Source organism: Stomoxys calcitrans, chromosome 3, assembly GCF_963082655.1.
Source record: "Stomoxys calcitrans chromosome 3, idStoCalc2.1, whole genome shotgun sequence".
Taxonomy (NCBI): Eukaryota; Metazoa; Arthropoda; class Insecta; order Diptera; family Muscidae; genus Stomoxys; species Stomoxys calcitrans.
This window is the reverse complement of record NC_081554.1, coordinates 73,209,475-73,232,451: the sequence shown is the minus strand read 5'-3', so window position 1 is coordinate 73,232,451 and position 22,977 is coordinate 73,209,475. Positions and strand designations below refer to the sequence as shown.

At 40.8% G+C, this 22,977-nt stretch overlaps 1 protein-coding gene across 1 annotated transcript; it reads left to right on the top strand.

The window, feature by feature from the left end:
• The first annotated feature begins 1,702 nt into the window (after positions 1-1,702).
• On the top strand, positions 1,703-22,231 carry LOC106091813 (RNA-binding protein 5). Its single transcript, XM_013258484.2, has 14 exons — positions 1,703-1,908; positions 5,292-5,376; positions 5,437-5,697; positions 5,750-5,981; positions 6,045-6,114; positions 6,352-6,425; positions 12,527-12,601; positions 12,667-12,816; positions 15,288-15,399; positions 15,609-15,845; positions 15,925-16,422; positions 20,869-21,688; positions 21,760-21,997; positions 22,062-22,231. Exons 1-14 carry the CDS (start codon positions 1,902-1,904, stop codon positions 22,179-22,181), a joined length of 2,979 nt encoding a protein of 992 aa, XP_013113938.2. The 5' UTR covers positions 1,703-1,901; the 3' UTR covers positions 22,182-22,231.
• Positions 22,232-22,977: the final 746 nt, after the last annotated feature.

Here is a 22,977-nt window from a genome sequence, read left to right as displayed (position 1 = left end):
CGTTCGTTTTACCTATGTCGTTTTTTCTATCCAGTGCAATTCAGATATTTTGGATAGAAATTTGGAGCAATCTTGGACTGATAATAACAGCCGAATAATCTTTATTTGCACTGTATAGTACTAAAATAAATTATTGCAAATGCAAATTCTGCCCATGAACATTGCACTAAGGAACTGGAGCAAACTTCTCACATATCAATAAGTGCAGTCCGATTCAAGTTTTAAGCTCAATGATAAGGGGCCTCCTTTTTATAGCCAAGTCCGAACGGCGTGCCCCAGTGCAACATCCCTTTGGAGAGAAGTTTTACATGGCATAGTACCTCACAAATGTTGCCAGCATTAGGAGGGAAAAAACCACCGCTTAAAAATTTTTTTCCTGATGGTCTCGCCAGGATTCGAACCCACATGCTAAACTCTGCGAAACGATGGCCTCCGAAATAAATTATTGGTTTGCCTTTTTCGGGTCTTTTCCAGGATTTGGCAGAGTGTAAATATCTGGTCTATGGTGGATTTAGAGCCACACTGAAAGGGCCAAATTATTTCGTCGACTTTAGACTTTAATCTTTTTTTCACAGTTCCCTCGATAGTATCTTGTATGCGATGATTAGGAGACCTATTCCTCTGCAGTTGGTCTCGCGCGAATGGCTGTTAACAGGCGGCCAGGTTTGACGGTATTAAGATGTCAGATTTTTGTTTACATTCTCTTTGTTGTCATCTTCTTTCTCGCATATTCTCTGCGCATGTACGCACACACGTACACAAAATCGTATGTTTTGGCAAACCGTCGATCAGCTTGATGGCAAAGTGGCGGAATGCACCATATGATTTGTGGTTGTTGTACAAATGAGACCACCTATAATTGTTTCGCCATGCATGTAAGCTAGGATTCACTAATAGAAGGTTAGGTCTTCATTAACATCATTAAGGATGTCGAATCTGATGATTGAAAATGTCATGAAATAGGAGAAAACGTAAACAAAGTTTGACTGCAAAAAGAGAACAAATTGACAAATATCAAATATCAACAAAACAATGACAATAAGTCATTTTAATTCTAAATAAATATTTCTCGGAGTATATAAATGTGATTTTATTGAAATCATAAGCAATTTTGTCATTCCAGAACGTTTAATCATTGAATAAATGTGTTGCGTCGTTCCTCTTTTAGTTTTGTCATTCAAATTGAATGATGACACCATATGTTTTAATAAACGGCGATAGTAAGCGGCGGTAAGATTAGACGCTTAACTAATCGGGGATAATATTTATCTCGATACAACTAAAATCCCGTTTATACTGCTCATTAAATCCGGATTCAATGCTCTTGTCAGCTGATTTTATAAAAGGGAAAATAGATGATGGAGCCATTAAACCCGGATTTAAAGGGCTATGTACACGGAAGAACAAAATATATGTATATATGTCATTTCCAATGCTAATTTCAATAAAAAAAAATGTTAATAATATCGTTTAAAATGTGTTCAATAAAAGATTTACCCAATTTTAAACACTGCAAAACAAACAGCAAACAAATTCAAATCGTAAGTTTTGCACACTGAACGTTTAATAGTTATTTATCTTTGTCCGGCAGATGCTTTAGTGTGAACGAACCATAGTCAGACGTTTGGGGCAATCACTGAAATTGGCAGCCGGTCTATCAATTCGTGTGAATAATTAGAAGCTTAAAACCAAAACAGAAGCAAAAAAAAAATTGTCTGACCGAGTTGTGAGTTAAGCAGCTTTTAAAATATTTATACATATAAAGAAATAAGTTTTTATTATTGGTCTGGTGGCCAGGATAATACCAACAATATTTTTTCGTAAAAAGTGATTAATTTAAAATCATATACCCTCCGAAGGAATAAATAGAAATATAAACCTTCAGCAAAAAAGACTGCAGAATGGATCGTAAGTTGTCGCCATGTTTTCAGTTGGTATAAAATTTTAATCAAGGAACGCAAATTTTGTACGCAAACTAGTTTTCAAATATTTTTCCTTTTATATTTCGTGTAATTTTATGAGTTTGCTGCCCTTCTTAAGCTCTGCTCCATAAAAATTGGTGCATAGTTCGGTACATATATTTTGTTGTTGCGTGGTTCTTTTTGTTGTAGCCTCATGTCTACATGTGATGAGGAAATTTTCGTCAAATTCGATAGTTAAGCAAACTTGTTCCGGTCCATAGGGCCGATCTCCGCGGGAACATGACCATTGGTTAATTAAAGGCGCCAATAATTCGCCTTTTTGTTGTTGTTGTCGCAATCACATTTGTATGTAGAGGTGGCGATCCTCGTTGTTGTTGTTTTGGCCACATTTTCATGTGAAGGTGAGCAAGATTGTTCCATTCCAAAGAGTAACGATCGCCGCAGGAACATGGTAGCTATTGGTTGCACAGTGTTTGTGCAAGAGCCGGTGCCGCCCGATCTATCGCTGAGACTCTCCCCTCGATACCGCTGATTGTCCCCAACTGCCGTTGCAGCTACTCCGTATGGAGCAATTCACTATCCGCAACCAGTGGACGCGTCAGGTAGCTCGCAGCTATGCTTCTCGTGACAGTAGTGAACACCACTCAGATCAGACCTCAATGATCCGATCTGTGTGGTGCTCACAGCTATCCCGAGCGATCCTCGTCAAACTCCAAAAGTGAGCAAGCTCGTTCCGGTCCATAGGACCGATCACCGTGGGAACGTTATAGCCATTGGTTATTTTAAGGTGCCTTATCATATTGAGTATCATAGGCAGTCGGTATTTAAGCAAGTGCCTGTGCCGGTCGGCCACTCAGACTCACTCGATACCGCTGATAGTCCGCGATTGCAGTTGAGGTTACTCCGTACATTGATAATACCACCATTCACAACCTGTCGACGCACCCGGTAGCTCTCAGCTGAGCTTCTCGTAATGTCGGTAAATACTACATAAATCGGAGCTGAGAGTTCCAACCCGTGTGGTTCTCACAGTCATCGTAGCAGTTTGTTGTGTTCCATCTTTCGTCTGCTTGATTCTGTTGTTTTACCAGATCCAGGAACTCTGCGACTAAGATGGGGAGCTTCCACAGGGATCTGGATCTGAGTTGTGTGGGTCTGTCTGGGCAGTTAAACAGGTGACGTGTGTCGTGTGGTCCCTGGTCACAACCGGGACATACATCCTGCACGTCGGCATTAATCCTTGCTCTGTAGGAGCTGAGGCGGCTGTATCTGCCGGATCGTAGTTGAACCATAGTTTTTTTGTCCCCTCGGTAATCATGGTTTGGTCGACTGGCCAATCAATTACAAACGGGTGTGAGTTCCTGGCAAGTCTTTTATTACTGGTGAACATCCTAACGTCAGGGATAAGAAGACGAATATTCCTGGTACACATACGCCATGAAAGTAGAACAATACAACGTTATCCACATTCCGAAGATGTTCAAGAGAAGCAATAGAGTTGGATACTCTACTGTTTCCAATCAACACTATGGTTCTCCGTTGAACCCGGTCAAGTGGCTCCAAGGATGATTTTGGAGCTCCTGCCCATATATGAGAGTTATATTCCATCCTCGGCCTGATGTAGGTAGTATAGATATTGAGAACATCAGAAGAGGTGAAATATTTCTTCCACCGCTTAAGAAAGCCCCGGTAGCCGAGTTGGTAGCATGCTTGGATAACCAGTGCAGGAGTCGTGGTTTCGACTCCCGCCAGAAGCCTTGGTCTGTCGCTACTGTGGTATCACAATGGACAATCCCATGGCAGCCGGTTGTACGTACCGGATTGACCCGATGGAGTTCTTCATCGGCAAGGGCTGCCGCCTCAGTGTATAACACACTGCTACAACAACAACAACAATGGACTTAAAATTGTCTAAGTGAGCCTGTAAAGGACTGCCACTCTTACCTAACCTAACCTAAGAAAGCCCAAACACTTAATTGAACGAAGTTATTACCGACTCCAAAAGCGACAAGCTTCGATAAAAGTGCACCGTGCCAGACCCTATCAAATGGCTTGGAGATATCCAGAGCCACGATCTAACTCTCACCAAACTGGTGGATAGAGGGACTCCATCGTTCCGAAAAAAATGCCATTAGGTCTCCCGTAGAGCGATTTCTGCGGAGCCCATACTTTTTATCGCTAAGAAGGCCATTGAACTCTAAGTATCTGACAAGATGATGGTTAAACATACTCTCCATAACCTTGGAGAGTGCGGTTCATATCGCAATTGACCGGTAATTCGCAGGGTTGTTCGCCCACCTTTTTTTGGGGATGGGCTAAAAGTGCGATCTCTGAGAAAGCTCGATATAAATCGAACGAAGTTATTACCGACTCCAAAAGCGAAAAGCTTTTATAAAAGTGGACCGTGCCAGACCCCATTTAATGCCTTGGAGGTATCCGGAGCCACGACTTAACTCTCACCAAACTGGGGGATAGAGCGACTCCATCTTTTTGACAAAAATGCCATTAGGTCTCCCGTAGAGCGATTTCTGCGGAACCCATACTGTTTATCGCTAAGAAGGCCATTGAACTCTAAGTATCGGACAAGATGATGGTTAAACATACTCTCCATAACCTTGGAGAGTGCGGATCATATCGCAATTGGCCGGTAATTCACAGGGTTGTTCGCCCCACCTTTTTTGAGGATGGGCTGAACGTGCGATCTCTGAGAAAGCTCGATATAAATCGAACGAAGTTATTACCGACTCCAAAAGCGACAAGCCTTGATAAAAGTGCATAATGCCAGACCCTATCAAATGCTTGAAGATATCCTGAGCCACGACCTGACTCTCACCAAACTCATGGATAGAGCGACTCCATCGTTCCGACAATAATGCCATTAGGTCTCCCGTAGAGCGATTTCTACACTTACAAATGACAAGTGTTGATATACCGTCCGGGTCAGGAGATTTATTAACGTCGAGATCCGCAAGGGACCTTTTTACTCCACGTGTTCGAAAGAATATCTGAGACATCGAACTAGGTACACCATCAATCTCGGGGAGCTGTTGATTGCTAAACGACAAGGAAGAATTTCCTGCAAACATTTGATCCAGTAGATTAGCCTATCAACTGGGTCTGCTTCCGGATGTGCAACTCTAGTTTGCCGGAGGAGTTCAATTTCTTCAGGTGGAATTGGTGGCGGTCGTTCTCTAAAGACTACATTCACTCGGTAGCTATTTACCGCATCTGCTACCGTGTCTGTATGAATGTTGTCTAGTCCCTTTTGATATGCCACTTGATCTAGAGGTTGTCACTTGTAGCGCTGAACCAAGTGAGATGGGAAGGTGTTTTCACATTTTAAAAGAAAATATTTTATTACATTTACAGAACGTTTTCGGAATACTGGAAATAACAACGGTGGCGGAGGACGCGGCTCATATCGCCGCTATAGCCGTTCTCGTTCAAGATCAAGGTAATGTTTTAGAAAGGTCAGATGGTTTGTATTATAACTAAATTTTGTATACGTTTTCAGAGAACGCGGTCGTGAACAAATGCATTACAACAACCGAAGAAATTCTCGCTCGCGATCACGTGATCGTGGGGACTATAGATATAACATGGAGAATGATTTATATCGTGATATAATCAATCAGGATTACCAAGACTATGTGTGTGGAGATAATTCGCGAGGAAATAATAAATATATGTCTCGTGGCTATGACGATGACTATGGAAATGATCGTAGTGATAATTATTACAACCGCAATCGTGAATATGACAATCGAGATCGAAGGTGAGTTCAAAAGAAATGTTAGCGGAGTAAGTATAAAATGTATTTTTTACAGAAATCGTGATGGCGATCGTAATAGGCAACGGGATGCAAAAAGTTACGGAGGAAATAGAGGTGGTGGTAATGATGGTGGCAATAGTCGCTATAACAACCAACAGAGGCGAAATAATTCCGCTGACCAAGATGATAATGATGACATTGACGATACCTTGAGCTCCAATTATAATCAAACACCATCAAATACGATTATTGTTTTTGGACTGCATTCGCGCATTACTAAGGCAGATGTATGTAGCTTAAAGTCTCCCTTTATTCATATTCAAATTGCATTGGAATTATTTGGTTTTTAGATTATGAGCTGTTTGATACAAGCTGATATGGTTCCGGCATCTATTCGTCTTATACGCGATCGCACAACAGGTAGGTTTCGTAAAATCAAACTATACAGTCACTTTAAAATATCCTTTAAAACTAAGTTATAGAAAGCGTAAGTATGTATGAAAATCCATTCAAAAGGATGAACGTATACACAATTCTGCAACTCTCAAAAAAAAAAAAACATTCTCTACCTACCTACTATTTCCACTACATACATACAAAAATTGTTGATTTTTTTACAAAAACATTTTGTATTTGCTTCTTATTCAAATTATTTAGGTGTATCACGAGGTTTTGCATTCGTCGAGTTTAAAACGACTCAAGAAGCTGCACGATGGATGGAATATACTCAGGTATCAACAACACAATTAAAAGAGTTATGAATTAAATGAAAATGTATAACAAGCATAACAATATGGTGTTAATGCTGACACTTGTGATAATGATGTTGCTGATGATGAGAGGACGGCCATAAGTTGACAAAAGACAAAAAGCATAGTTGGTAAAAAATAATACTTCCTCCCGAGGAGTATAGAATATAGTTAGCGTAGACGAAGAATGAAAAACATTCAAATATTCCTTTATTAACAATTCGACAATAGGGGTTTGCGAGTATATTTTATAACTTTTGTCTTCTTGATTTAGCTCGAGGTCATCGAACAATTTACAAAAACAGGTGTTGGTGTTTTATTTAATTGTTTTATTTGTAATTTTTATACCCTCCACCATAGGATGGGGGGTATACTAATTTCGTCATTCTGTTTGTAACTACTCGAAATATTCGTCTGAGACCCCATAAAGTATATATATTCTTGATCGTCGTGACATTTTATGTCGATCTAGCCATGTCCGTCCGTCTGTCTGTCGAAAGCACGCTAACTTCCGAAGGAGTAAAGCTAGCCGCTTGAAATTACTTCTTATTAGTGTAGGTCGGTAGGTATTGTAAATGGGCCATATCGGTCTATGTTTTGATATAGCTGCCGTATAAACCGATCTTGGGTCTTGACTTCTTGAGCCTCTAGAGTGCGCAATTCCTATCCGATTGGAATAAAATTTTGCACAACGTGTTTTGTTATGATATCCAACAACTGTGCCAAGTATGGTTTATATCGGTACATAACCTGGTATAGCTGTCATATAAACCGATCTTGGGTCTTGACTTCTTGAGCCTCTAGAGGGCGCAATTCTTATCCGATTTGAATGAATTTTGGCACGACGTGTTTTGTTATGATATCCAACAACTGTGCCAAGTATGGTTCAAGTCGGTCCATAACCTGATATAGCTGCCATATAAACCGATCTTGGGTCTTGAATTCTTGAGCCTCTAAAGGGCGTAACTCCTATCCGATTTGAATGAATTTTGACACGACGTGTTTTGTTATGGTATCTAACAAATGTGCCAAGTATGGTTCAAATCGGTTCATAACCTGATAAAGCTGTCACATAAACCGATCTGGGATCTTGACTTCTTGAGCCTGTAGAGGTCGCAATTATTATCCGATTTGCCTGAAATTTTGTACGACGGATTCTCTCATGACTATCAACATACGTGTTTATTATGGTCTGAATCGGTCTATAGCCCGATACAGCTCCCATATAAATCGATCTCTCTATTTTTCTTCTTGAGCCCCCAAAGGGCGCAATTCTTATTCGAATTGGCTGACATTTTACACAGGTCTCCAGCATATAATTTAATTGTGGTCCAAACCGGACCATTTCTTGATATCGCTCTAATAGCAGAGCAAATCTTTTCTTATATCCTGTTTTGCCCAAGAAGAGATGCTGGGAAAAGAACTCGACAAATGCGACCCATGTTGGAGGGTATACAAGATTCGGCCCGGCCGAACTTAGCACGCTTTTACTTGTTACTAATATTTCGACCACCGCCGGTGATCTTCATCAGGGGTTGTTAAATTTATTGTTCAAACCCTGATGAAGATCACCGGCGGTGCTCGAAATATTGGTAAAAATTACAAATAAAACAAATAAAACACCAACACCTGTTTTTGTGAATTGTTCGATGACCTCGAGCCAAATCAAGAAGACAAAAGTTATAAAATTAATTTTATTTATTTTTTAGAAGAAATTTCATCAAAAGTTTTTCCATAGAAAACATTTCATTGAAATTTTGTCTTTACAAGGGCTGCTATATAAGTTTTTGCCTCGGCAACACTAAGTGCAGCTACGTGCATTCTGACTTTTGGTTTGGAAAATTTAACATTTTCTAGCATAATGGTACTAAGAACGTTTTGACGTACGACCATCATTTGTGTTGTTAACAGTGAAAACATTAATTTGACAAAAAAAAAAACAAGTAAAAAGGCATTAAGTTCGGCCGGGCCGAACTTTGGATACCCACCCCCTCGAGTATATATGAAAACCCCCTTTCGTTACAATCCGGTGAATGTTGGAAAACTTATGCACCAAAATTCGTCACGGGCATTGAGTGGTCTAAAAAATATAAGGCACTCTCCAATTTTGTGGAACAAAATATTGGTCTTTTTGGCAGCTATATCCAAATAAAAACCGATCGAATAATAAATGCGCTTTTTATAAGGGTAAGACTTTAAATCGAGAGTTGTTTCTATATGACACCTATAAACAAATCTGGATCGATGTGGACCAAATAAAACAAAGATATAATAATCATCCTATTTTAGTATAACTCCACTACTTTATTCGTAGTTATATCTTAATAGGGGCTGGTCTCGATCATATTTTATTCAGGTCCCGAGAACTCATATAGAAGTAATATTTTCAGACAATAAATCTGCTTTTTATGGGATTAAGATCCTAAATTGGTAGATTGGTCTATATGACAGCTATACCTTATTGTCTGATTTGACCCATATTTGTCGGGGGGCTTAAAACAACTCACTATATAAAATTTCAGCGAAATCGGAAAAAAATAAAGCTTTTATGGGGTTCAGACACTTTATCGACAGATCGGTCTACATGCTATATCTTAATATAAGTCGACCTGAAACATATTAAGGTCGGAAATCGAAGGGCTCAAAACAACTCACAGTTTCAAATTTTAGCGAAATCGGATAATAAATAAAGCTTTTATGGGCTACGGACCCTTTATCGACAGATGGTTCTATATCAACAGATTGGCTATATATTTAAATATAGTTCGATCCCAACCATATTTAGGTCGGATATCGAAAGGATTAAAAAAAAATGGCTGTTTTAAATTTCAGCGAAATCGGGCAATAAATAAAGCTTTTGTGGGCTTCAGACCCTTTATCGGGAGATCTTCTATATGGCAGCTATATCTAAAAATGGTCAGATCTGAACCATATTTGGGTCCGATGTTGGGAGGCCTAGTTCTACTTAATCACTGTTTCAAATTTCAGCGAAATTAGATAAAACATAAAGATTTTATGGGCTTCAGACACTTTATTGGGAGATCGGTTTATATGGCAGCTATATCTAAATATAGTTCGATCTGAACCATATTTAGGTCGGATGTCGGGAAGCTTATGATAAGTCACTGTTTTCAGCGAAATCGGGTAATAAATTAAGCTTTCATGGGCTTTAGACCTTTAATCGGGAGATCGGTCTATAGGGCAGCTATATCTAAATGTAGTCCGATCTGATCCATTTTTGGGTCAGATGTCGGGAGGCTTAAAACTAATCACTGTTTCATCAAAATCAGATAAAAAATAAAGCATTTATGGACATTAGACTCTTTTTGCCCAGATCGGTCTATATAGCAGCTATATCCAAATATGGTCCGATTTGGCCCGTTCAAGAACGTAACCAGCGTGCATCAAAAAGACGTATCTGTGCCAAATTTCAGCTCAATATCTCAATTTTTGAAGGTTGTACAGTGATTACAACAAACGAACGGACAGACACACGGACATCGTTAAGTTGTCTTAGAATTTTACGACGATACTTTGTAGGATCGGAAATTGATATTTCGATGTGATGCAAACGAATTGACTAAATGAATATGCCCCCTACTCTACGGTAGTGGGTATAAAAATGGACTTAACTCGTGCACTTTTTTGTGCGAGCATTTTTCACAACTTTCAATGTGGATTATCACGACAAGAGCGCATTGATGAACTTAAATATTTGTATGGCGATGAAGCACTATCCTATAGCACTGTGAAAAACCGGTGTAATCAATTCAGTCGTGTCCGATGCTCGATCAAATCTTGTACCAGAGTATATTGATGCCGTGCGTGAACTTATAAGGCAAGATCGTCATGTGACATACCGTGAGATAGATGTAGCATTAGGCAATTTTTCTACCAGCATACATTTTACGATATTTCATGTACTCCTTGCCGTAAGAAAAGTGTGTTCTCCTTGGATTCCGCTCAATTTTACAATCGCTCAAAAAAAGGCTCGTGTCGATTAGTGCGAAGAAATGTTGAAAAGATACGAAAGCGGTGCTTCAAAATACGTTTGTAAGATCGTCACAGTTGGCGAATCGTGGATCTTTGCGTATGAGCATGAAACAGATTAACAATAGACCGTGAGGGTCGAGCGAAATACAACGAAAGTTGTTCCTCGAAAAAGCACCTCGAAGCAAATGGTTGCTTGTTTCTTCGGAAAAACTAGTCATGTGGCAAATGTTCCGCTTGAGCAATATAGGACGGTCAATTCTTAGTTAGAAAAAAAATTTGATTTCCTGAAGACTTGGGAGAATTCGAAAAACGAACAAGAGAAGACGAATCATTGTTCACCATGACAATGCGAGCTCTCACACATCGTCTCCAACCAGCGCCTTTTTGACGCTCCAAAACGTCGAGTTGATGAGTCATCCGCCGTACAGAATTGACTGGGCAACTAATGACTTCTTTTAATTCCCACACATGAAGATAAAAATGCATGGTTAATGATTTTGGTCGCCAGAAAATGCTGTAGAAGCGTTCAATAACCCTGAGTCTCTGGAAGCCCAAATTGCTGTCCTATTGAGCTAGAAAATCCCAACAATCGTGTTAAGTACCGTACGAATCGTTCTATAACCTGATATAGAAGCCACTAGAAGTCGCAGTTGTTATCCGAAATGGGTTAAAATTTTGCACGGAATGCTTTGCAATCGACCCATAACCTGATATAGCTCCCATATTAACCGATCGACCGATTTGACTTTTTAAACCCCTAGAAGCCGCAGTTATTCGATTGAGCTGGAATTTTGCAGTGTTCTTTAACGACTTCCAACAATCGTGCTATGTATGATCCGAATCGGGCTATAACTTGATATAGGTCCCATATAAACCGATGTCCCGAGTTGACATCTTAAGCCCTTAGGAGTTTATTGGACTGAAATTTTGCACGTAGTCTTCTGTAACGCCTCCCAACAATCGTGTTAAGTACGGTCCGAATCTTTCTATAACCTGATAATGCTCGCATATAAACCGATCTTACGATTTGACTCCTTGAACCGTTAGAAGCCGCGTTGTGTAGGATTGTGTAACGATTTCCAACAATCGGACCAAATATGGGCCGAACCGGTCTATAACCTGATATAGGTCCCATATAAACCGATGTCCCGATTTGACTTCTTGAGCCCTTAGGAGTTTATTGGACTGAAATTTTGCACGTAGTCTTCTGTAACGCCTCCCAACAATCGTGTTAAGTACGGTCCGAATCTTTCTATAACCTGATAATGCTCGCATATAAACCGATCTTCCAATTTGACTCCTTGAACCGTTAGAAGCCGCGTTGTGTACGGTTGTGTAACGACTTCCAACAATCGGACCAAATATGGCCCGAATCGGTCTATAACCTGATATAGGTTCCGTATAAACCAAACTTCCGATTTGACATCTTAAGCTTCTAGAAGCCGCAATTGTTATTCAATTGGGCTAAAATTTGGCACATAGTGTTATGGCTTCCAACAATTATGCTAAATGTGGTCTAAATCGGTTTATAATACGTAAAAAACATGTGAATTTTTTTTGGCAGAATTTATGTTGGTGTGCGTTTTTGCTTGTTAATTATAAAAATTTGCATTTTCATATTAGGCCAGAAATTTATACAGCAGACCTCGCAAAACAAATTTCATTGGTATATTGTCCTAAAAAAAATGTCATTGAAATTTTGTCTTTAGATAAATTTTCATTGAAATTTGTGAGGTAGACGTTAGTTAAAGGACAGCCTCATATTTGCAATTGACAATTTCGAGTTAAGACCAGACGAAATTCATCATCAAGGGAAATGTGAAAACTTTTCGTATCATATGTAACACCCATGTTATAGAGGGCGCTATAATCATCAAGTCATTTTATAGAAGACTGAGGAATATACATAACACAAACAAATTGAAGAGCCAGCCGCCCACCAATAAAGGTCCAAAAAATAATTTAAAGCAATTTAGACGTTGAAGTGATTTCCATCATACCGGTGACTTGTGAAGTCTGTGGCACATTGACTGTCGAATAAAGTTGATCTAACGTATATATTTTTTCGTTTCCTTTTTTCCCTATTCTAGGGTATCATTCAAGTGGACGACACATGCAGGGCCAACTTGCAATATAGTCATCTAAAGGATTGGCATTGCGGCAAGGTAATTGAATGCTTCACCTACTTAGCAGGTAGTGATTGCAACTAATATGTGGAACTCCATTTCAGTGTGGTCTCTTAAATTTCAAACGTCATAGCAAGTGTGTTAAATGTCATGTCTCACGTGAGGAAGGCGAAGATACTGGGTTTGTGGCGAATGAGAGCGGTAAAGGTGGCAATGGCAATAGCTCAGGCCGTGGCGAATGGTATTGTGGCAAGGTACTATAGTAATCTTCTTCTTCTATTATATAAAAATTAAATTGTTGCGCTTTGTTTGTCTGTTTATTTGTTTGTTTGTCTGTTCCTTATATACTTTAAAACGGCTGAACCGATTTTCATGAATTGTTCACAGATGGTAGATTTTGAGTCCCCGGTGAATGAAGGGTACTACATTTCTTGATATCAGAAGGGTGGGCGGACCCTCCCCTTACCCCAATTTTCAAAAACGCCAGATCTCTGAGATGGGAGCACCGATTTAAGCGAAATTTTGTATTCCACCTCATGGTACCTCAAAAACTCGAAATTAGTATACCATTTTGGGGACAAATAACCTGGCGGGACGCCCCATCCCAAAACCCACCCGAACGTATAAGTTTACCGATTGGGACAATATGGGTATCAAATGAAATGTATTTAAGAGTAGAGTACGAACTTGGTATACAAATCTAATTATTGGGGGGTCCACCACCCCCCAAAAAAAACCCCAAACAGGACTCTTTCACCGCTTTGGGCAATATCGGTATCAAATGAAAGGTATTCAAAAGTAGGGTACAAATCTGACATAAAAATGTATTCCTTGGTGTCTGAGGGGCCTTCCCCCTCAAAACCCCCCGCAGGATATATTTACCAAATGGGACAATATGGATTTCAAGTGGAAAGTATTTAGAAGAAGAGTAAGAATCTGTTATAAACATGTATTCCTTGGTGTTTGCGGCGCCTCCCCATCTCCCAAAACACCACAACAACAACAACAACCGATTGGGACAATATGGGTATCAAATGAAAGGTGCAGGTGTTATAAGAATTTGGTCCATGGTGTCTACGGGGCCTCCCCAACCTTAAAAACCCCAAAACGGGCATGAATGTCCAACGTCACAAATTGGGTATCAAATGAAAGGTCTTTGGGAGTTGACTTCAAATTGGTATACACATTTGGCAGAGTCCGCGACCGGCCCACCCAATAAATACCCTTAAATAGAACGTGTAGTTCGATCGAGAAAATATGGGAACTTAAAGAAAGGTCTATGACAGTACAGTTCGAATCTAATATTTATATAAGGTACTCAAATAAATTATCTTTTGGATCTTAGCGTCAGGAGGACCGACCCTCTCCTCCCAATAAAAACAACACCAAACTGTCATGTAGGATGACCGAGAATATATTGTACTCAAATAAAAGCATGTGTCAAAGGGCACTCCCCTTCCCCCTATACTAAGCAAAAAACAAGGATTTAAAATTAAAATATGAAGGCCGATCAGGATAGAATAGGACAGCAATAAAAGGACTTTGGTAGTACCTACGGCTCTTTAAAAATGTAGTATCCCTAGTGGTAGCTTTGAAATATGATTTTGAATGTAGATAACCAATACAAAAAAAATTATTTCTGTGGATCTGAATGAGACTTGAATAACTTGATAGCCGCCTTCAAAATGTTTCATATTAGAGGGGTCAAACAAAATCGTGATCTAGCACGTTGCTGATATTTTTTCAGGTTTCGCCCCCTAAACTCCCTTCAAACCGGCCATGTTCGCCAATAATAAGTATTTTGAGGACAAGTATTTAAATTCGTCTCACCCCATAAACTCCCCCTAAGTTAATGGGGCGCTATAGAGCGCGATACCCCACCCGACATCCCCCTCAAACTGGACATATTGGCAATTGGGGCTCAAATAGAAGAAATTTGAGAGTATACCATGCCCTATTCCCCAACCTACATCCCCCTCAAACTGGACATATTTGTTGATTATGGCAAAAAGGGCTCCAATCTGAGATCTGTTTAATGGCCAAGTGTTTCAGTGACGTCTCACCTCATAAACTCCTCTTAAACCACACATTTATACCGACTATAGCAAAATGTAGCTCAAATGGGGTTTTTGGGTGTAGAGTGTGAATCTGATATCCACTTTCGGACAAAGGGTTTGGCAACTCCAATCCACCACCAAAACCAAAAGAATGCTGTATATCTAATCTAACCCTATTTTTAAAAAAGCCAGATCTCGGAGATTGGTGGGGCGATTTAAGCGAAATTAGGTGTTTTTTATAATAACTTAAAAATAGGGGCTGCACCACCCCCAAGGCCCGCCAAATGGAAATATAAATCACTAATGACAATATGGGTCTCAAATGAAAGATATTTGAAACTAGAGCACGAATCTGATATGTGGGCGCCCACCTCACCCTCAAAAATACCCCCATATCGAATATATTTTCCGAACATAGCAATATAAGGCTCAAATGAAAGGTATTTGGGAATAGATCACTAAAATGATATTCTCATTGGGGCGAAATATCTGAAAGACCAGCACCCAAAAACAGAACATATTTCCTGACTGTGCCATAATAGGGCTCAGATAAAAAAAAGAGACTAAAAGAAGGCGCAGCGGAGCTGTCCCTGTCGTCCTGCTAGTAAATTCATATATGATATAGACTTCTCCATTGAAATAATTTTTATAATCTTTATTTCTTTCAGTGCATTTTCTTGAATTTTGGACGCCGCGACACTTGCTACAAATGTTTTGCTTCCCGCGAAGAAAGTGCATTAGTCAAAGGCAGCGATGAAATCAGCAACATTCTAACCAAAAGTATACATATTCACAAAATTTATCTCCTATTCTTAAGCATAGTTTTCAAAATTTATTGTGTCTTTTTGAAAGAGCAACTAACAAATTTGCTAATCTCACAAAGATAAGAGAAATACATAAAGAAAATTTTGCCCTAATGCTCTGTGCATTAGCTAATTGTGTATTGAAAAGTGTTAATTCAAACGATTTTACCCCTCACTTCAATGCAGAAATTATGCTACGCAACTTGGATGTGCTGAGCAACGAAGAAGCTGTTTTAACAGCTATCACCAAGCATGCGCCGGATCTTGCGAAAAAGATAACTAAAGTCCTTATATCTAGAGATGCCTTAACACAAACTTCGAGGGGCATTTGCTATTTGAATTTTGATACCCTTGTTGATTCAATGGAAATGCACAACTTGTTAAGTACTCTGGAGCCTCCTCTTACTATAGACGATAAAGAAGGTACAACAATATATGAAATGAAAAAAAAATCGTACTCTTACAAGCAGATATGCCTATATTATTTTTATTGCCTTTTTAGTACTTGTAACCTATTGTGTGGATAATGAAAATCGTCAAATTGCCCTCAAGAAAAAAAGCGAAGGATCGTCGGGCTCCAATGGTTCAACGAAACATCAATCTGCTGTGATTGGACCCATGACAGCCGAAGAGATAGCTGCGACTTCTGCCAATTCAACAGAACAATATACATTAGATGATGTTCCTCGTTTAGCTGAATACAGTGCTTCGTTATATGCGACAACGCCTGCAGAACATGCTCATTATTTAAAATACTATACTGATTATTACATAGCGGAGATAAGTAATGGCTCTCACTCCAATCTACCAGCAGATAATCAAGCCAATTCTGGTGCAGCTGTAGCCTTGTCGGCTATTAAACGAAAGCAGGCTATGATGAACAAGACTGAAGCGATTGGCACAGCTGCATCCTCTCGCATTGCGGGCACTAATGTATCAGCTGCAGCAGGTTCAAGACCAGCAGTGGTTACTCCGAAAGGCAACGATGGCAAAGTATACCGTAAGTAATGCTAAAACTAAAAAAAGATTTTTTTTATCTTAACCCATTAATGCATAAAGCTCCCTAGCAAAGTTAATCCCATTTTTTAGTTTCGAACTTTGGCCGCAACCATCCTCGTTCAGCATGCCGAGCTCTCTCAGCCTAAGCGCGACCCTGTCAGCGCTGTTCCAAATAAAGGCCCCAATGGGCTGCATATCCAGCATCGCCTCCAGGCCTGCCTGCGATGCGGTTCTCAGTGCCTCTGTAATCCTGACGTAGGTCAGTCTCTGGACCTTCTCGAACTCCTTCACACGCGTCCTCTTCCCTACGGAGTCCCACCTTACCAGCTCTCCATTGGCCAGTATTGGTTTCACGATGGCCGTATACATCCAATAAATCATCTTGGAAGTCACCCCCATCTTTTTATATAAAAGTGGAAAGTTAATGTCCAGAAAGCGTCCTTTATAAAGGACGATATACAGAGAGTGCGCTTTATATAGGCGAATCTGCTTCAGTATTTTTCATAATTTGAATGGGCATATAGTTAGGCCGACACGGAATAACTATGAGCGCCACACAGGCTGGAACTTAGACTTGTGTGGTGTCCATCGTTATCACGGGAAGCTTAGGTTGCGGATAGTGGAAGCTTCCTTTTTATGGAGTAGTTGCAAAGTAGTCAGCGATTTTCGAGAGGAGAGTCTCAGTGAGGAGTCTGGTGGCACTAGCTCTTATGTAAATACTGAGTGCTAATGATACTCGAGATGACAAGGCGAGTTATTTGCGCTTCCAAATAACCAATGGCCAACATCAGGTGATACCCACTCATGATATTAAAATCGTTCAGGCAGGGCTACCGCGTCAGTGTACGTGTTCGTCCTTTTTTCGTCATGGGCACATCCCGGAGTGCCTTCTCCGCACGTTTCTGGTCTCCGTGCAGGGATTGAAAAGAACACCGGAACCTGGTTCTTTTCGGTTTGCCTGAACCGCCTCCATCATCGGTCGGCGTCGGTGAGATGTAACATGGTGCATGGAGTGGGTGCATGAAGGTGCTGTGCGAACATAGACAGCTGTGGGTCACAAGCTTCGTCGTCGTCACCTTCTGCTTCCTCGTGGTTGGACTATGTGACCCGTACCTCTCCTGTACAGCAATATACGCAACAGCAGCATCCCAGCCCCATTATTGCCAAGCCAGTACAGGGAAGTGTATCTTTTTTGCAATTGAATTGCAATGGTCTGAGAACCAAGATCGACGAGATAGTGTATTTTATGAGTCGGAAGAACAAACTCGTTGCAGCGATCCAGGAGACAAAGCTGACCGACCACAGTTGTCACGGATAGGCGTTCGTGATATACCATTCCGTGCTGTATAGAGGCATCGAGCCTGCGACTGGCGCTAGTGACCCCAACATGGAGTGCATAGGGATAGCAATCAGGTCCGGTACTGCCGAGATAGAGCTATACAACTTGTACATAACGTCGGTTGGTAGTTGTGACCCAGTAAATGGCCAAGATTACAAACCCGACATAGGTGGAGTACTGTCTGTCCATAATCGTAAGGTTCTAGCAGATTTTAATGCATACACGTTTTAGGGTATTCTCCCCAAGGTAACGACCAGCAGGCTCCACGTTTTGCACGGTGAAAGAGGATGCCCCCACTAGGATTACGAGGAGATGTAGCAGCTTGCCAGACATTTTCATTGCATTCCCTGTGTGACGTAACCTGACAAACCGAAATTTCATTGGGATCAGATCACCTCCCCATAATTTTCACCATCCACCGAATAATTCTCACCATCCACCGTCTTCATAACCTCTGATCTCCTGAGTGACGTAACCTGATAAGCCGTCATTTCTTTGGGATCAGATCACCCTTTTCTACTTCTCACCATCGACCGACCCCCCGACTTCATAACCTCTTAGCGCCGAACGTTTATCAATCAAAAGAAGGGCGATTGGGTCGGCTTTAGGGAGTACACCAATGGCTGCTTCAGTGCACTGACACCTCCCTCAAATATTCTAGTTGCTGAGAGGAAATTCCGAGACATCATAAACGTAGCAGTAATCGCAGACGAGCGTGATGGGATTCTTTGCACAGACCTCACCGTAGAATCAGCGATCTGGCAATCAACAGGGTAGTCAACGAACATAAGCGGAATTTGTGGCTGGAACACTTGGAGCAATGTAACTTAGGTACCGGTTTAGGCAAGCTGTGTACTGCTTAGCAACTCTCGAATCCCGGTAGACGGGACGACAAGATCTCCGTCACTTTTTGTGAGGGAACTGTGATTGAAAAGGATCACCAGGTTGTTTAACCATCAATTTTTAGTGCTCCCAAGAGTGACAGGACTAGGAGGGGTGCCATTCGTCGTATACGTGGTCTCCGAGCCGAAGGACAGCCATCACAATTTACCGTGGACGAAGTTACGAATGTCATCCGGCGCCAAGTCATGCCAGGCGTTGGGCCTTGACGGAATTTCTATTCTGATGCTTAAAAATCTGGATGTACCTGTAGTCGAGTATCTTGCAATATGTCTTTGAAACTCTTGTAGTTCCCCATGTCTGGAAGAAGTGAAGAGTGATCCCGCTACCGAAGCCTGGAAAGGACCCGAGTTTGGGGGAGTAGTACAGACCGATCTCCCTTCTCTCACCAGTAGACAAGATACTTGAGGGATTACTTCTCCTGAGCCTCATTGAAGAATTTCCATTCGCCGAGCATCAGCATGGATTTTGAAGACTGCTTAGCACAAAACATTTTTGCATGCCATCACCGCAAATATTTGCCGTGGCTTCAATCCGCCCTGGCCATTTGAAGGACCGTCCTGTCTCGTGGCACTGGACCTTTCGAAGGCATTCGACACGGTCAATCATGCCAAACTATTTGAGCACATCGTCAATACGTCCCTCCAGCCAAGCCTGAAACGCTGGGTCGCGAATTATCTGTGTGGTCGCCAATCATTTGTGGAATTTAGGTATAAGAAATCGAAACACCGTAGAGTGAAACATAGAGTTCCCCAAGGCGGGGTGATATCTCAGGCACTCTTTAAGCTATACGTATCCTCCATTCCATCCCTCCAGACGGCATAGAGATCGTATCATATGGGGGCATCAAACCCCCCACCCATCGTTGACATCTGCGATAGGTTAAACATCTACCCCAACGAACTTGCCTCTTATTTCGCTGCCAGAAATCTGAAGATATCTGCCACCAAATCTTCAGCCACATTGTTCACTACACAGACGCATGAGGTGCGTAAGAAGCTAAATGTGATGGTCGTTGGAGTAACAAATTAGACCATCAAGTGTCCCAAAATACTTGGTGTCACATTTGACAGTTCCTACAAATTTTCCTCACATGCCACAGCAATTTGTCATAAAGTCAGAAGTAGAAACAACTCACTTGCCGGCAGTACTAGGGGTGCTGACAAAGGTATCAGGATATGCTAAGTTAGAGCTATACAAACTGAACATACCTGATAGCCCAATATCAGTCGACCTTAATTGCTTGATTCTGTGAGACTGTTTTAGAGCTATACAAACTGAACATAGCCCAATATCAGTCGGCCTTAATTGCTTGATTCTGGGAGACTGTTTTGCATTGGCATATCATATTGAGGTTTCAATCAGATTTAAAGGTGATTGAAGCCGTTTGCCACATATTTTCACTTGTCCATATGATTTTTCTCTTGAATCAGAGAACTAAACATTGGTATCATTAGGCGACAGAAGCGGTATGTACTGCTACAACTCTTGAACGAATTTTACTCAATCCCAAGGCAACCGGTTGTGCGTACCGGATTGACCCGATGAAGTCGGCAAAAACTGCCGCCTCAGTGTACAACACACTGCTACAACAACAACAACAACGAATTTTACTTAGGTTAGATTGAATGGGTTGCCCACCATAGGTGAGTTCACCTGAAGGCCAGTTTGGCCCATTGTGATACCCTAGAAAGAGAAGAAAAATAAGATGTGGGGCCTCGCACCATATCTAGAGCTTATATAGGAATAAAAGAAACAGAAAGAATGAAGAAACAGAGCGGGGGTTGAAACGCCCATTTCTTACCCAAGCACATATGTACCTTCGCCGGAGCTTTTCGCTCCCACCGTCGGAACTATCCAGTTTCGTACACTAATCACGGGAGACGTTCCAGAGTTCGCAAGTTATCTCACATCGCAGAAGAACCGCCTCCCCAGAAAGGACAGCCGTCACTGCAGACCTAGACATGAACATAGCAAGTGCTTCAACTTAAGTTTCGTTATTGGTTGTGCTCCACCATCACTTCACTCTTGAACTACGGTAGAAGGTGTGATAGGATCTCAATCAGCGCCAATGTTTTTAATATTTCCTATGTTATAGAGCTTAAAAATAGCCATTCATTGCGTCTGTGGTCTCGGACAACAAAAATTACTTTTAACGCCTTCCTTCCTCCCTTACAACTTAAGGCTTTCTTCTTTCTGTTTCTACAGCTACTCCCGATGTATCACTTTATCAATATGACGAAACCTCCGGCTACTACTATGATCCCACAACTGGCCTGTACTACGATGCTCATTCTCAATACTATTATAATAGTGAAACTGGGGCATATCTTTATTGGGATCAACGTAAAAGTACATATATACTGGCCACACCAGCCGCTGTTGCTGCAACCGTACAGGCAGCGGTAAAACAGGAGTCAGAGGCGTCTTCCGCCAATGCCTCAGAAGAAGTAGATGCCTCCAAAAAAGACAAAAAGGAAGGTGGTGGTCACAAGCACGATAAAGTTAAAGTGGCTAAAAAGATTGTTAAGGATATGGAGAAGTGGGCTAAGCAATTAAACCAAAAGAAGGATTATGTACCAATTGCACCGCCACAACAAGCACAAACGTCGGTTGATGGTGCAAGGCCTTCTACAAGTTCTGCTGGTGCAGGAGTAGGTGTTAGCAGTGGATATGCGGATGTTGGTTTTTCAATATTAGAAAAGAAAGCAGGCAACAATTTCATGGCACCCTCAACGGTGGGAACATCCAATAAGCTTATACCGGCTTATGGTTCCGATTCTGAAGATGATGTTCCCCCGCCCGGCAAATCTAACTTCGCGGAAGCTAGTGAGAAGGACTTTGTTGATTTTCAAAAACTTACCTGTTTGCTATGCAAACGAGCATTTCAGTCTTTGGAAATTCTGCAGAAGCATTTAAAAATGTCCAATTTGCATAAAGAGAATCTAGCCAAAATTTACACCTCCAAAGCAGTGGGTTCTATGCAATCTGAAAGCGATAAGGAGTCATCACTGGCAGCAGCTTTGTCGTAAGTTAATGCTTACGCCAGCAGTAGGTGTTGTTTATACATAGATTTTATTTCTCATCATGTTCTTGCAGTTATCGCGATCGGGCCAAAGAAAGGCGAGAAAAGTATGGAGAATGTGATCCACCACCAACAAATCCCAATAGGGAACGTTTTGAAAAGGAAATAAAGAAACTAACATCTCGTGCCGCAGAAGCTCCCGTTATGCCAATTGGTTCAAATAATGTGGGCAATCGACTGTTACAGAAAATGGGTTGGTCCGAAGGTCAAGGTCTGGGTCGCAAAAACCAAGGACGCACCAATATTATAGAGGTAATCCATTGTATTCACGATGTTCCTATGTAGAGATGAATTTAAGCATATCATTCCTACACAGGCAAAAACTCGAAAATCAACTGCGGGTCTGGGTACTAACTCAAGTGGAGGCCCCGGTACTGGTGATGATTACAAGACGTATATTAAGAAAATGATGAAATCTCGATATGAATCGGTATAGATACACACATGCTGCCAAACAGGCGGTTTATTTCTTTATGGCTATACCAAGTTTCGAGGTGTATACCCTATTTGTGTGTTGTGTTCTTTTTGACGTTTTCATTTTCATCTAAAATTTACCCATAGATCTTTGCTTGTATTTCAATCATCAATTGTTCTTCCACAAAGAAAATTCTTGTTACAAATGTAAAATATTAAATTATTGCAATTGAATAATAGAATAAGCAGTATTTAGTTACATAAGGTGTACCGTTTAGATAAATACAAATATTTTTGAAATTTATTAAATTCAAATCTAGCTTGATTTGTTTAAAAAAATAATAGCTGTGTTCGGGAACTCAAAAATTTGTGCAAATTTGCCCAAACTTTTACTGGATGTCGTTCGCGTACTTTATTTGCCAGCAGAAGAGAGAGCGAGAGAGAGCAAATGTTGACAGTTAGAGAATAGAGAATCTGCAATTTTCTACTGGGACTTTTTTTGCCAGCAGAAATTTGCAACTTTGAACAGATGTTTTGTAAAGGTCAGCTGTTTTATGAGAATCAGCCGTTACATGAAAATACAAAAGCTAACGGCAAAATGAACCAAAGAGGCAGAGGTAAGTAAAAAATAAAAATATTGTTTATTAGAAATTATTAAGTTTGTTTTATTCTTATTTACTTTTAAAGAAGATTCAAGGCAGCAGCTAGTGTTCAGGTACAGAAAACTCGCCAAATGAAGTTGTAATTTAACCTAAAGTCAGTTGTTCTACATTAGAAGGTGAGTGCAAAATTTGCGGAATTTTTTGGAAAATCTTGAA

What these genes read in the sequence shown, in the direction of transcription:
- LOC106091813 (XM_013258484.2), top strand. An exon ending in TATGACAATCGAGATCGAAG is followed by an intron (nt 5,698 to 5,749) that starts GTGAGTTCAAAA and finishes TATTTTTTACAG; the next exon opens with AAATCGTGATGGCGATCGTA. An exon ending in GACGCACCAATATTATAGAG is followed by an intron (nt 21,998 to 22,061) that starts GTAATCCATTGT and finishes ATTCCTACACAG; the next exon opens with GCAAAAACTCGAAAATCAAC.